Source organism: Pomacea canaliculata, linkage group LG11 (assembly GCF_003073045.1).
Source record: "Pomacea canaliculata isolate SZHN2017 linkage group LG11, ASM307304v1, whole genome shotgun sequence".
Classification (NCBI taxonomy): Eukaryota; Metazoa; Mollusca; class Gastropoda; order Architaenioglossa; family Ampullariidae; genus Pomacea; species Pomacea canaliculata.
In genome coordinates this window covers 11,802,863-11,817,479 of record NC_037600.1, presented here as the reverse complement: position 1 = coordinate 11,817,479, position 14,617 = coordinate 11,802,863, and the positions used below count along the sequence as shown (strand labels likewise).

The window sequence follows — 14,617 nt, the reverse complement described above, 5'->3', positions numbered from 1 at the left end:
GATGCAGTTCAGTGTTTGTCATGTGACCTACATTTACTGACAATGGAAAAAAAAATTAGGTAAATAGGTAAAATTTGTTTTTTTTATGGAAGGGGGGAGAGATATCAGGGACCTAGTCAACGTACTAGAACTGAACACGTGCGAGGGCGAAAGGGTGTGAATGATGGACGTTTCCGGAATGTGTGTCATTTAGATGTTTAAAAAAAAAAGAAAAAAAAGAAAGAGTGATGTATTTAGAGAGGGAGAGAGGAATCAGTGATGAGAGATTGGGTCAGAGAGAGCAAAGGGTCAGAGGAGGTGTAATTGCATACTTAATTGTTGGGAGAGGTATTGTGGTTTTGGGGGTTGAAAGTGAGAAGACACTGCCGAGTCAGGGTACCGGGGAGAAGAGAAAGGGATTCGGAGAGGTGGACGCTTGTTTAGGATTGTGTAGAAGAGCCACCCCCACCCCCTCTTGCTGCATCCTCACCCTATCTCACACTCTGCTTACACTGGTTCACAGGCTGGCACACCATGAAGAAAACATTCAACAGCTTTTCAAAATCTCTTCGTTTCCTCACAACGCTCAAATAGTAGGCAAGATATATCATTAAACAATTTTATTATTTAAAAAAAAAATATTTTTAACAGTTTACATTATTTAAAGCATTAAAGTTGTTTTGGAACATAAAACAAGCATTCATCCAATTATTTACATAAAAATTACAGTCAATAATTTTTTACCGCATGAAAGTTATTTTTGAAATAATTATTTATAACATAAAGTCAAACAATTTATTTACATAAAAAATACTTAGCAAAATATGACACCAAAAATCGATCCATGAGTGGTGGAATCCATGTAGAACAGGAGCGGCCCGGTGGCGCAAACGGTTAGCGCTGTTAACGCCTGTCACCAATACAGTGAAGGTTGGCTGCCCTGAGTTCATTTCTCGTCTCGGGCACGCTATTCTTTCTCTGCACGTGGCATCTGTTTACAGGGCTGGTTGCTTGCCGTAATATAGCCTTAGTTGCTGGCACGGCGTAAAACACCAATTAGTATGTAGAACAGGGATGCCCAACCTACGGCCCGCGGTCCACATCCGGGACGCGGTGCCGTCCGGCCCGCGAAGCTGCTGCCCACAGTACAGGAAATCGGCATGCTAATAATAATAAAAACCTAAAAAAGGGAAGAAGAAGTATGTATCCCTACGTAAGGGCGTCTCTCAAAGTTTCAATGGATTTCATTCTTGATTTTCGTCTTTGGAGGAAACCAGTGTTTGAGAACGAGGGACGCCGCATTCCACAGGGGATTAGTGATCTTTTGATTGGTTAATATTTGAATCAGCCGTTAAAGAGATTAAAATACAGACGCCGGGCTTTCTAGCAAGGTATAAAACAGTGGGGTTCTTACAATACTAAAGAAACAATACTAGAGAAACAATACTAAAACAGCGTTTGAATTTCGTCATTTTCCTGTGGAAATCAGGACGGATCGCCGTGGGGTACCTCGATTAAAATGTATTTTAAGACAATTTCTAACTTTTATTTTAACATAGAAGTTTATTTTCCTGTTAGTTCAATAACCAAGGAATCTATTTTTAAAGAAATTGGTATTTATTCGCTGTACAAACAGCGATTTTGAAATTACAGAAGAGTTAGTATCCATGAGGGGCATGCACGGGAGCACCACTGGCGAAGACCTGTTCAAAAAAGTTTCAGCCGTAATAGAAGGTCTTGCTCTTGGGAAAAATTAATGGGAGTGACTACCGATGGTGCCAGAAGTATGGCTGGATGCCTCAGCGGACTGGCATCAAGGGTTATTAGAAAAGTCGTCGTCTAATGGAACCGAGCCTCTGCGGCTTCATTGCATTATTCACCAACAAAATCTCTGTGGCAAGGTGTTGAGTCTGGACCATGTGATGAAGATTGTGGTCAGCACTGTAAACTTCATGAGATCGCAGGCGTTGAACCACAGAACTTTCAAGGAATTTTTGACAGAAATAGAATGCGATTATGAAGACGTTCTCTTTCACAGTGAAGTCCGCTGGTTAAGCCGAGGAAAGGTACTAAAACGGTTTTTTAATTGAGACATGGGATTGAAATGTTAATGACGGAGAAATCAAAGCAAGTGCCTCAGCTGAGCGACCCCTTGTGATTGTGGGATTTGGCGATTTTATGCGACATCAGGTCACATCTGAATGAACTCAACACCAAACTACAAGGGAAAGACAAGTTGATTTCGCATGTGTATGCGGACATAATAGCATTCCAAGCGAAATTACAACTCTTCATTCAGCAGGCGGGATGGGTGCAGCTTGTCCACGGCACCGTTGACCACCTGCGTGTGACAAGACCTGCGCTGAAGTATCAGCTGACCGTTGGTCAAGCCCCGACACTGGAGTCGCGGGGACGAACTGTGTTCCTGGCAATAGCAGAGGGTGTGACACTGGAATTGGTCCGTGGCTGTGAACGGCGGGTGACTCAGGCAGTGGCCTGGAAGGGGGAATACTCTTTTGAACTGCGGTGACAGTTGGGGGCGCGTCGGACCACGCGAGCGCCATTAGCTAGAGGGGAGGGTTTGCACATCCGTGGGATTGTGTCTGATTTCCCTTTTGTTTTTTGTTTTTTTTTTATGTGCGTGTGTGTCATGATGGGGTGCTCCCCTATTTGCTTTGTTTGACCACCTGTATAACAGGGATTTTGTTTTCTCTGTCTTTCCTTTCTTCCATATTTTTTTTTTTTTTTTTGAGCTGGCGGTCGCACTATACGACCGCCAATAAATTTTAGTTTTGTGTTGTAGCTTCGTGTGCGCGTTTTGCGTCCACTGAGGAGTGGTTGTTGGCTTCGTTGCTCGTGTCGGGCGCGCGGAGGTTTGTCTGTGTGATTGCGAGTGTGCATGTGAGAGAGCGAGTCCCGCAACGCCCGATCGCGTTACGCGACAAAAGCTACAAACAAGACCCAGTCTCTCAAATAAATCCTAGTAGGGACTTCAGAGAAAATAATGGCATTAAGTGACTCAAATCACCAAGTTAATTAAGAGTTTAATCAAAGCTGTTCTTTATGAAAGTAGAACAATTTTAGCGGTGAACTCTGTGCAATAATGTATTTGAAATCAAAATATTACTTTTAGTCTTTAAAGTAATGACAAAACAAAACTATGGATGTAAGTCTCTTGACAATTTTTTTTCAATTAACAGAAAATGTTTAGATGGATATAATAATGATGTGCATGTAGACTATTAAAAACACAAAACCTGTGCTTGTATAGTGATCCTCATGAAATCATAGAGGGAGACAAAATAAACTAACTGGTAAAATTCACTGAGCCAGACCTACAGTCAGTGTGATCTGCAATTAAAGATTGTTATAATTAGTTCTTTTTGTAAATCATGTAAAATAAAATGAAAAATGGCATGCAGCATTTCATGAGAATAGAAAATATGTGATCACATGTTTTGTTAGAAAAATGACTTTGACAAAGTTTATTGCATAGCTTTGGATTTGATACATTTTGTTTTAATTTCAAAGTGTATAATTACAAAAATAAAATTCTTTCTTTTGCTTTGCATTAATTTTCCAAAATTTTAGTTGTTCAGAAAGCAATGTATGTTGGACTCTGGAGGGACAGGAGATACCTGGATAGAAAAACCTCTTTGGCAGAAGGTGAATGGGTGCTGTGCCACAGGTGTGAACTGATGTCCACTTGGGTTGTGCGAAAAGTACGAACACTTAACCCAAATCCAGATGCAGTGCCGTATGTCGGTCACCAAAGGGAATGAAAAACAAAAAACTAAGCGAGACCAATAAAAATAAGGTGACCAGACGTTTCGGGGGCGAAAGCGGGACACGTGCCGATGATGGTGTCGTCACCGTCAAAGAACGCCAAAAAAAGTGATTTTTAAAGACAATCGGGACATTTGATGGACTTGCCAGAAAGCCAGAAAGCGGGACATTAGGCGTTCCGCCCGATGAGCAGGCGGGACACGAGGTCAAAAGCGGGACTGTCCCGCCTAATGCGGGACGTCTGGTCACCTTAATAAAAACTAAGTTTCAAAATTCCATTGCCTTTTTGTTTGTGTTATTTGGGTTGTTTGCCTTTGTCTCCTTTCCTGTCCTCTCTCTCTTCTCACAAGGGAGAACACACAAACAAAAGCACGGGTGCTAAACTGGTCCTAACCCTTTTGATTGTAGAGGTCTTCTCCACGTCCAGTTCTCGGTTTTGTCGACTCAGGAAGACACAAGCACCGATGACCTCCACCCGGCATCATTGTCGGGTAAGATAAGTGAAGAAAGAGCGTGGGGGCACTATGTTGCTGTCGTGAATCGTTGGCCATTTGTAAAAGTACGAACATTGTACTCAAACCGAGGTGTACTTTAGGTCAGTCATCAGGAGGAATGGACTGAAAATATTAAAAATTATTATCCCCTCTTATGAGTAAAGAAAGATGGAGAGAAAGATCAAGAGATGAAAAAAAAATTAATTGTTTTTAAATTCTGTTATCTGTATGATTGTCTAATTTCAGCTGTTCATCCGTCTCATTTTTATCTTTCTTTATTTCATGGAGAAAACATTTATTTGACAGTCCTAACCACGACAGCATGTTCAGATAGAAGCCATTTCGCCTCACCTTTCTCACGACCCTACAGCAAGTACTAGTGGGCTGACTCAGATGTTTTGTTGCCATGGCAGCCGACCGTGTTTGTTCACCTTTACCCCGCCCACCTGGCTGTCGGCAAAGCGTGTACACAAACAAACAAAACTAGAATATTCAAAAGACAGAAGAATTCACAGCGCAAATGACACGAACATAAAAACAACTGAATTTTCAAACTTTATTTTTATTGCTCTTTTGTCTTTCTCTCTATCTCTTATCTTTCTTTCCTGATTAGCGGGGATATCAATATTTGGCTTGCAGTCCATGCTTACATGTACGGTCTATGCATTCCACCCAAGTTTTGAGTGCGACGTGCAAGTAGGCTAGTGTCCATACTGTAGTATTATTATTTTATTTTCCAGTTGTTATGTATACTTTGTTTTAAAATTCAGTTGTCTTTGTGTTTGTGTCATATCCGCTGTTCATCTTTTTCTCCCCCTTTTTTTTTTTTTTTTTCATTTTATGGAGAATACATTCAATTGTCGGTCCTAACCCTGACATTATGTTCAGTTCCAAACCGTTTCCCATCAGCTTTCTAACCGCCAACACCAAGTACTCGGCTGAGAATTGAGAAAGACATTTTATTGCTCGTTTTATCGCATGTGGTCTCCACCCTGCCTCGGGACCAGGGTAGCGGTTAGGGGAAACTGACCGCTGGTACACCACCGGGTACCCCTACCTTCCCTCCCACAGGCGAAACCATTTCAAAAATACACCCACTTCGACTTCGGCCTTTGACTTGTCGCAGCTACATGCGGGGAGGGGGAACAAAAGGGGGGGGGGGAAACAGAGGGTAGAGGGATGCGACACGATCACGTGCCTGGGCTGCAGAGAAAAAGCTCGATGTATGCGTCACTAGCACCGCCTACAAGTCACGCCCTCTCTCAACTGTCGTCAGTTTAGCATCGTATTCCACGTTTCCCTCCTGTTCGTCTGACATCCCTTTAAATGCCCGCCGCTCTTGCAGGCTGGAATGTAAGGTCCTTCATGGTAAATGTTGAAGAGTTAGTCTGTTGACAAAGTGGAGCACCAAACACTGCAAACTGCTGTCGCTGTTGAGAGCTTCTAAACGTAAGTACCCCAATCTATGTATATAAGTCAGACTATCTAAAGGTATGTAGATAAATTTGCATATGTGTGCTAAACTGTTTATTGTAAAAGAAAGGGTCTGGTATTTGGTGAGCACAATTTATGTAACAAAACGTAAATTTTGCTTACCAGGAGATCGAGCTGACCATTATATGATCACTCTATCATTAAGCAATAAAGAAGAGGAAAGAAGATTTCAATCAATTGAAGTTAAATTCATCACATTTAGAGGACAAAAATTATCTAACTCAAAAAATAACGTTATTAGAGAAGTAACAGAAGAATACTCAGCCCTAATAATTTAAAAAATATTCCTTTGATTGAATTATCAGCATGGTTCCAAATTAGAAGAGGATGCAAGGAGGGGGACCCCATCTCACATTATTTATTTATTCAGTGCGTAGATATTTTTGCTATTATGAAAAGAAAAAACAAATATATAAAAGGTATAAAAATGCACAAATCTGAAAGTAAAATAGTACAATATGCAGATGTATTTATTGAATGTTTTATTTAATGTTTAATGTTTTATTTAAAGCAATGCATAGTATAAAAGATATTTAATTAAAATAGCTTCAAATCAGATGCTACATAGAACTCTGGGGACAAAAGTAATATTATTCCACATGGGACTAGAAGATGATGATGTCTGCAGTCTTTGCATAGCTGTTAATAATTTCATATCGTATTAAATATTGTTTTCAGAGCTACAATTAATGTGTCCTAGGGGTCACATACATCTGTATGCTAACTTACTGGTTATTCGCTATTTATTTGAAGGGAAGCAACTCTACAGAGCATTTTAGATGAGTTGCGTCCCATTTAAAATTTAGATACCAGTTTATACATACAATCATTCAGAACCTATGTGCATAATGGCTCTCTTTTTATTAACAGATGATCTAGTATTTCTTGGCATAGTTCTGGACAAAATACTTATACAGTTTTTCTGCAAATGTAGCGTTTAAATAAAACACCATGCAGATCATACAACCGTGATGAAAATAAAATAAATTGGCTGACAATTTACCTTGATGATGGTAACTAGAACAAAATGAGATAAAATAAATTAAGTCGATTGGTTGTGGGTACGCACCCGATGTGAGACAACAAACCTTTATAGTGAATCAATAAAGGCGTGTAAACTAAAGCTAATTAATGCCTCTTTGATATTTGGAAAGAAAAGAAAAAAAAAACTATATTTCTGTTGTTATATATATTTTTGATTTTCTAGATCCGCATTCCAGCATGGAAACAGTATCTTGTGAGCCACCTGACACAGAGTGCTCGGTGTGTCATAATAATTTCTTCGAGCCGAAGATTTTACTCTGTGGTCATCTCCTGTGCAGGGAGTGTATTGTCTCTATAATAAAGTCAAAAAACCACCCTGATTGTCCTTTATGCCAAGATCCCATCGCTAGCCAGGAGGCACTGGAATCTCAGAGTCCAGAGAGCATTGCCGACTCTCTGCCCACAGATTTTGTCATGGATGCGTTGGTGTTGAGCGTCGACCTGAAGACCCAGACACCCGTCTGTTGTGGGTGTCGTCGCGAAGAAGCCGACTCCATCTGTCTGCAGTGCCGGGAAATGTTGTGTCCGGCCTGCACCAACGTACACAAAAATTTTTCGATGAGCCGTAGTCACGAAGTAAAGAGTCTAGGGAGTGTAACAGCTGAAAGTCTGGCTGCTAGCCGCATTCCACTGTGTGAATGCCATGGCGAAAAAATAAAGTATTATTGCGCAAATCACGGGTTTGCTGTTTGCGGCTCATGTGTTGCGGAAACACACAAATTGTGTCCTGAGATGAAAGATCTGGACAGCAAAATGAATGCAGCTAAAGAAGCAGTGAGAGACCTAAACGAAACTCTTTCTTCGGCGGGAAACAAGATGGAAAAAAGCATAAATGAGCTAAACACTTGTCTGATAGGATGGAATTCGTATGAAAAGCTGTGCAATCGTCTGGTGCCGATTTTCAACAAATATACAAAACCATTAAAGTCTGCTAGCTCGAGAAAAGTCTTAGAGTCAATGCGCGACGCTAGTTACGACATTGAAATGCGACTAGCGAGGGTCAAATCCCACGCGAGAATTGTTTCACGCGCAGGAGCAGTGTGTCCTTGCCCCCAGCTCATCTACGCCAAGCAAACTTTACAGGACAGGATCAAGACTCTGGACTTGAGCGCCACCTGGCCATCAGAGATCGACACGACGGCCTTTGTCAAAATGGTGGACTTGAACAATTTTGTCCGACAAATAAAGTGTGAACTCACACTACAAGAGGAAAGACTTGAAGTAAGAAAAACTGTTTATTTCTAAATTTTTTTTGTTAGCGTAGTTGTTGGGATAGAGGAGGAGACAAGGATTTATGGCATCTTTCACACAGTTCTTAGACTTTCTTGATTATGAAATTTTTGATTTACATTTGTGGCAAGTAGGAGAGATATGGTTAGGTGACTGTTTATTGACTGGGTTAACTCAGGTCAGGAACGCATTAACCCATCAATCTGGGTGAATATCAATTTTCGTTTCTGGCATACACGCAAAGAAATATCGCAATTCACAAACTGCGATCACTTTAGTCCACAGTCCTAATTAGCCTAATTATCACTTCTACTGTCAACCTCAACACAGCCCTACAATCCCAACATCAGTGTAGCTGACTTATTTCTGTTCATGGATTTGTTTTTAGATGGATAGTTCCAGAACGGAAGGAAGACATCCACTAAGATTTAGAGAAATTGTATCTTGTATATCTTGGACTGAGCTTTATAAAAATAACTCTAATAATTTAATTAGTTATTAGAAAAAAATATGACACTAGATGTTTAACAATACCATGTTTTTTAAATCTCACAGGAGATAGAATTCGTTTTCCACAAAAATCGCGGCTCCAGCGTGATGCTCGCGCTGAACCAGAAGTTGGCCGAGTGTCAGGGTGCGTGTGAAGGTGTTGTGGTGTCACGTGATGCTCTGGTGTCGAATGTTTTATATCAGGTAAAAACAACCCTTCGCTGCTTTAACACCGCCGTTAAGGCTAACAATGATATTGAAGACGATTGTTGTTTAAAGGATGAAAAAAATAAAGAGACTGTCAAATAGTTTTAGTCTTCAAAACAAAATGAATTTTAAAGTCATGGTGCTTTTATTTTCACCAGCACCATATAGCTTCCTTCGGTAGGATTTTATTTGTAGAAAACTTTTGACCCGACTGAAAGGGTGGTATAAGCAAGAAAAACAACATAAAATGTAGCATTAATTTCTTGACTAGTCTTCTAAAAAAATGCTAAAGGAAACCCAAAGCAATGGATGTGGTATCTTTGTACCAGACCCATGGCTATTTTTTAAATGAGCTAAATGTAAACAGATTAAATATTTATCAACCCTTTGAATGAGTTTTTGAATTATTTTAATATTTGAAGGCTGTGTAACTATTTTATCTCCTTCTCCAGGTATCGGTAATAGAAATGAGACGAGCTTGGCAACCAGATGATATAAAATTTTGTGGAATAACACAAACATATCCCAATGATTTGAACATCAAACAGTGGATGTGTGAGATGGTGGATGTTCAGACAGCAGACTGGCCAGACAACGTTGTAGGTGACATTGTTTTTGTCTGTCTGTCTGTCTGTCTGTCTTTCCTTCCCCACACTCACTCTTTTATTATCTCCCTTCCTCTCTCACTCTAAATAATGGCTTTGTTATAAATAAATGCTTGTAAAATTTGAACATCAAATAGTGAATGTGTGAGATGGAGGATGTTCAGACGGCATACTGAGCAGAAAACGTTGAAGGGGACACTGATTTTGTCTGATGGTTCAAATAATTTACAATAATAATTCCAGATTTCAGTTTTTGATTTAGATATTAAATTAGCAAAACACACCCTTTGTTCATCATTATTTAAAAGTTATCACTCAAATATTACCAACAGATGATTTAGTTGACGTGCTCGACGGTAAAATTGCTGAACCTGGTGCCTAGATGAGAATGTATGTGTTTTGACGATATTTGTTTTTCAGGTTGCGGATGTTGACACATCAAAGGCCATAGGATTGATGATCGACTCCACCGACAGCCTTCACATTTTTCTCCAAGAACGAGACTTGGGCATCGCCTTGAGAAATGTTCAGCGACCTTGCTATGCAGTTTTCGACCTCAGCATCAACGTGACACAGGTGAGATTCATTCAGGTACACAGCTCGGAACAAGCTTTAAAGTATCTTAGTAAAGTGTGGAAAAGCTTAACATGATGTGGACATAAGAGATAAAAAGATGATCGGATTTCTGTGACAGTTTTGGATAATACCACAGTCTTTTGAGGAATGAGAACAGGAGAAAAAAATAGTTTTAGCCACACTATACAGCAGCTTGTGACACTGTCCTTACATTATTTAATGTTGACTGCAAAAATGGCTCGCAAGTTAAGATACTCGACAGTTGGAATTCTTAGCAAGTTTTACGTCTATTTCTGTTCTTAAATTTCTATGTTTAAGATTAAATTGTTTTGAGAAGTAAATGGAGGAGAAAGCGATGAAGAGAGAGAGAGATGCCAGCCACGTTTTCTACGGTAAATTAGGCAGCATTTATAGTAAACAAACAAATTCTTCTAGAACTAGGTCTTTCTCAAGTTGTAACTATTCTAAGGGACATAAATCTAAACTGAATATGCTGACAAAAAAGTTTCTAATGAATGTCATCAAGTAAAAGGAGTTCTGTAAAAAGAAGTAGACAATGCAGCAAGAAAGAAATTCTTAATATTTTACTTGTAATGTGGGTGAAATGAAATCCAAAGCTGCTGTTCTAAAAGTTCTGTTTTCAAACTCTAATAAGTATATGAGAAAAAGTAGACCTTATAAGCATCCCCATTTATGTGGACTTGTACAGAGTGCACGAACAGGTACCTAGCGGGCAATCGAACGCTGCAAACCGGAGAGTGGTCCATTCGACCCAATGGATTTGGCCAAACATAATTCGATTTAACCGTCGATTTGCCTACAGCCAAGGAACTATTTGCCGACAAAGTTCAAAGGTTTTTAGTAACATCAGCATCCTTAAAACATGTTTGTTGTAGATAAGTTCTTTATCGTATGATATCAATTATCCCCATTTCTTATTTAACAGGGCTTCTGCTTTCGCAAAAAATTGCGTACAGTACGCATTAAAAGTTCGGAGGACCCCTTCAATTTTCGTCAATGGGGTCCCATTCAAATTTGGGCGAAGAACAGGGACCCCTTAAAAATCTGAAGAAGGGGTCCCTGGGACCCCAAAGAATTTAGCCTGAGCAGAAGCCCTGAATTTAGCACACGAGTAGTTTGTCGTTTTAATTAAATTTGTGGAGCTTCACGTGCATTGTTTCCCTTTGTTGTGCAGGTTCTTGCACTTCCTGCAACTATAGTATGAGAAAATGTCAGCCAGGGCACAAGCAGTCGAGGCATAAGCAGCCAGGACACGATTTTGACATGATCACAGTGGGATATATTTTACCTTTGCATTTGCCCAAACATCCATCTTGCCGTTCACCTCTCTTCTTTCTTGAGCCTTACTCTTGCTAGTGCGCTCTCTTCCTGTTGTTTGTCCGAGTTCTTGGTGTCTAGCAGGTGTGCCAAGCCTGCATGGGGGGTCCACTGCGATAGTGCCCTCTGTTCCTGCTGTGGTCGTTTGCTATGGGTGCCTAGGAAGCCTGCCTAGTGGGGTTGTGTTGAAGTGGTTGCCAGACCCTTATGTAGCCCTATTTCTACCCTCTAAACTGTAATTTTGTTGTTGTTGTTTTTAGAGTTTTACTTTATGTAATGGGCTTTGCTCCTAGTTCCAGTTGGAGATGGAGAAGTTGAACAATTTTATTAACACATTTATGGAGTGTCTATGGCTATTATTTACGTTTTTAGAGTACGTTTTTATCCAGTTATTTCCCTTTACCCTTCTTAAATCAGTGTAGTTTGGGTGGCTTGTCACCATTGATTCTATCAATAATATTAATCTATATTCTAGTTCTTTAGGTGAGTTGAGGCAGTTATTAATGCTTCGCACCAATCTTTATTTATCCTAAAAATGTTTTAATTCTTCTGTTTCTGGTTTGTCTTAATTATTAAACTCCAACAGCACACGTGGGATACTAAGTCTGTCCCCACAGGTACATGACGGAGGGTTAATATTAAAGCTCCTTTTTTTCAGAAGAGAATGATTGCCTATAACCATCGTTATTGACTGGTTGTTTTACATATTAATGTTGGGCATAGTTTTAATGAATTAATTATATGTTATAGTTCTGTACGGGTAAAGTCTAAAAGGAATGCATATCCCATACCTTAAATTTTGGATTATGAAGCGCTCCTGTATATAAGCCGCATCAATTAAATTTTTACAACTTTCTATTTTTTCCATAAATAAGCCGCAAATATATACAACACTTGTTTTTTTTTTTTGTTGACATGAGTTTTTGGCAACTGATCTGAATGCTCCAGTTGTGTGTTGCTTGATTTAAAAATGCAAACAGTTAACACTGTAACAATGTCAACAATTAACACTTTAATTAATTTTTAATTTTAAAATTTTTAATTTAATTTTAATTTTTTTTAATTTGTAGTTAATTTAGTTAATTTCGAACTCATCGAAAATGTAATCAAAATATAAAAAATCCGCATCTCTGTCTAAACCTGTACATAAGCCGCATCCACTAAATTTTTACAACTTTCTATTTTTTCCATAAATAATCCACAAATATATACAACACGAGAGTTGCATCGTACGCATTTACTCTTGTTTTTTTTGTTGACATGAGTTTTTGGCAACTGATCTGAATGCTCCAGTTGTGTGTTGCTTGATTTAAAAATGCGAACAGTTAACACTGTAATAACGTAAACAATTAACATTAACAATGTAAACAATTAACACTTTAATAAATTTTTAATTTTTAATTTTAATTTTGAATTTAATTTTAATTTTTCAATTTTTTAAATTTTTAGTTAATTTAGTTAATTTGGAACTCATCGAAAATGTAATCAAAATATAAAAAATCCGCATCGCTGTGTTAACCTGTATATAAGCCGCATCCACTAAATTTTTACAACTTTCTATTTTTTCCATAAATAAGCCGCAAATATATACAACATGAGAGTTGCATCGTAGGCATTTCCTCTTGTTTATTTTTGTTGACATGAGTTTTTGGCAACTGATCTGAATGCTCCAGTTGTGTGTTGCTTGATTTAAAAATGCGAACAGTTAACACTGTAACAATGTAAACAATTAACACTTTAATTAATGTTTAATTTTTAATTTTAAATTTAAATTTTTTAAATTTTGAAGTAATTTAATTTAATTAATTAGGAACTCATCGAAAATGTAATCAAACTATAAAAAATCCGCATCGCTGTCTAAACCTCAGGACATAAACTTTGGGGAAAAGTATCGGCTTATAGCCCGAAGTTTACGGTAATGAGACATCACGACTAACTCATCTATTATAATATTTTATTCAACAGCTCTTACAGTATCGTGCACCCACGGACATGCTTTTTCTTTGTGAATTATATAATTCATAATCAGCGAGTTAATCTATAATATTGTTTTCTTTTTCCTGCATTATTAAATGTTTCTCTTTTATTTAAGTATTTGTTATTTGTAGATGGATGTATGGAAGGACAAGTCGAGTGTAAAGATGATGATGTGGACAGGAAGACTACTGGTCAAAAATGCACATTATATCCAAGCAAGTACTCATACATACACGTATATACGTATCTACTTTTCTACATACATGCATGTAATACTTTCATAATAATAATAAGAAGAATAACAGTAAAGGGAATACAGATCCATTAAACCCGCGGTTCTCAAACCCTAACCCCTAGGGGGGCGCAAGGTGCTTACAAGGGGGGCGCGAAGGTGGCCATTTTTAAAAAGTTTCTTCTACCGGTTTTAGTGAAATTAGCTTACATTGCTGGCTAAGGGGGGCAGACGTACCATTGTTCGTCAGGGGGGCGTCACAAGTAAAAGGTTGAGAACCGCTGACATACCGACTGAATTCACCAACAACCATGCACCCATATTCACATATAACAGACACACAAACTTCTACAACATACACTCACATACACAAAGTAAATTACAAACATGCATTATGCAAACTAATGATCAGGGCAGGGTCAAAGTGAAGTCGCTGTTATGAAAAGATGCATCTTAAGTTTAGACTTAAAGGTGGTAAAAGAATCGGTGTTAAAGGCTGATAGATAATCCATTCCAAGTTGATGAGATTCATAGGAGAAAAACCTCTGTCCATACATCTTTGTCTTAGTGGGACATGCTGAAGAAGAAGATGAGTAAAGAATTTGTGAGAGTATAGATGGGAGTTAGTGCCAGAAATGGCGCAGTAAGTCAAAGTGGAAAGTTTGTAGACTATATGATCCATGATTGGCAGCCAGTGAAGAGAACGAGTGATAGGTGACATCTATTCATAGCTATATACTCTGCAGATGAGGTGAGCAGCATTATTCTGAATCCTGGGAAGTCTGTCAGAAAGATACTTATCCATCCTCGAGAGCACAAAGGCACAGATTAGAGTTTTAGTTGTATCAATGGTAAGATAATGATGAGTAGTATTAACCCTAAGATGTTCAAGGTAAGCATTTCTGCAGATGTGAAAAATATACTGATGAAAACTGATTGAGAATGACACCCAAGCTGCAGACAGAGACGGAGAAAGGAATAGTTGTTTATAGGAGACAATAAACTAGAAGGAGAGAAGGATGATTAAGAAATTTCTTTGGACAAGTAAGCAGCAGTTCAGTCTTGTCATTTAATTGCAGTCTGTTTTCGAAGCATCCAGGACTTCGTCAGGTATTCATCCCTGTGTCCATGGCAGTAGTCCAGAGAGTTTAGTAAGTAGAGCTGAC

General features: G+C 38.7%; 1 protein-coding gene across 1 annotated transcript; it reads left to right on the top strand.

The window, feature by feature from the left end:
• Positions 1-7,608: 7,608 nt before the first annotated feature.
• On the top strand, positions 7,609-12,146 carry LOC112575084. Its single transcript, XM_025256642.1, has 5 exons — positions 7,609-8,018; positions 8,583-8,720; positions 9,176-9,322; positions 9,749-9,904; positions 11,100-12,146. The coding sequence occupies exons 1-5, from the start codon at positions 7,614-7,616 to the stop codon at positions 11,127-11,129; spliced, it is 876 nt and encodes a 291-aa protein (XP_025112427.1). The 5' UTR covers positions 7,609-7,613; the 3' UTR covers positions 11,130-12,146.
• Positions 12,147-14,617: the final 2,471 nt, after the last annotated feature.

What these genes read in the sequence shown, in the direction of transcription:
- LOC112575084 (XM_025256642.1), top strand. Translation starts at nt 7,614, where the DNA reads ATGGAAAAAAGCATAAATGAGCTAAACACTTGTCTGATAGGATGGAAT. An exon ending in TGTCGAATGTTTTATATCAG is followed by an intron (nt 8,721 to 9,175) that starts GTAAAAACAACC and finishes CTCCTTCTCCAG; the next exon opens with GTATCGGTAATAGAAATGAG. An exon ending in CAGACTGGCCAGACAACGTT is followed by an intron (nt 9,323 to 9,748) that starts GTAGGTGACATT and finishes TTTGTTTTTCAG; the next exon opens with GTTGCGGATGTTGACACATC.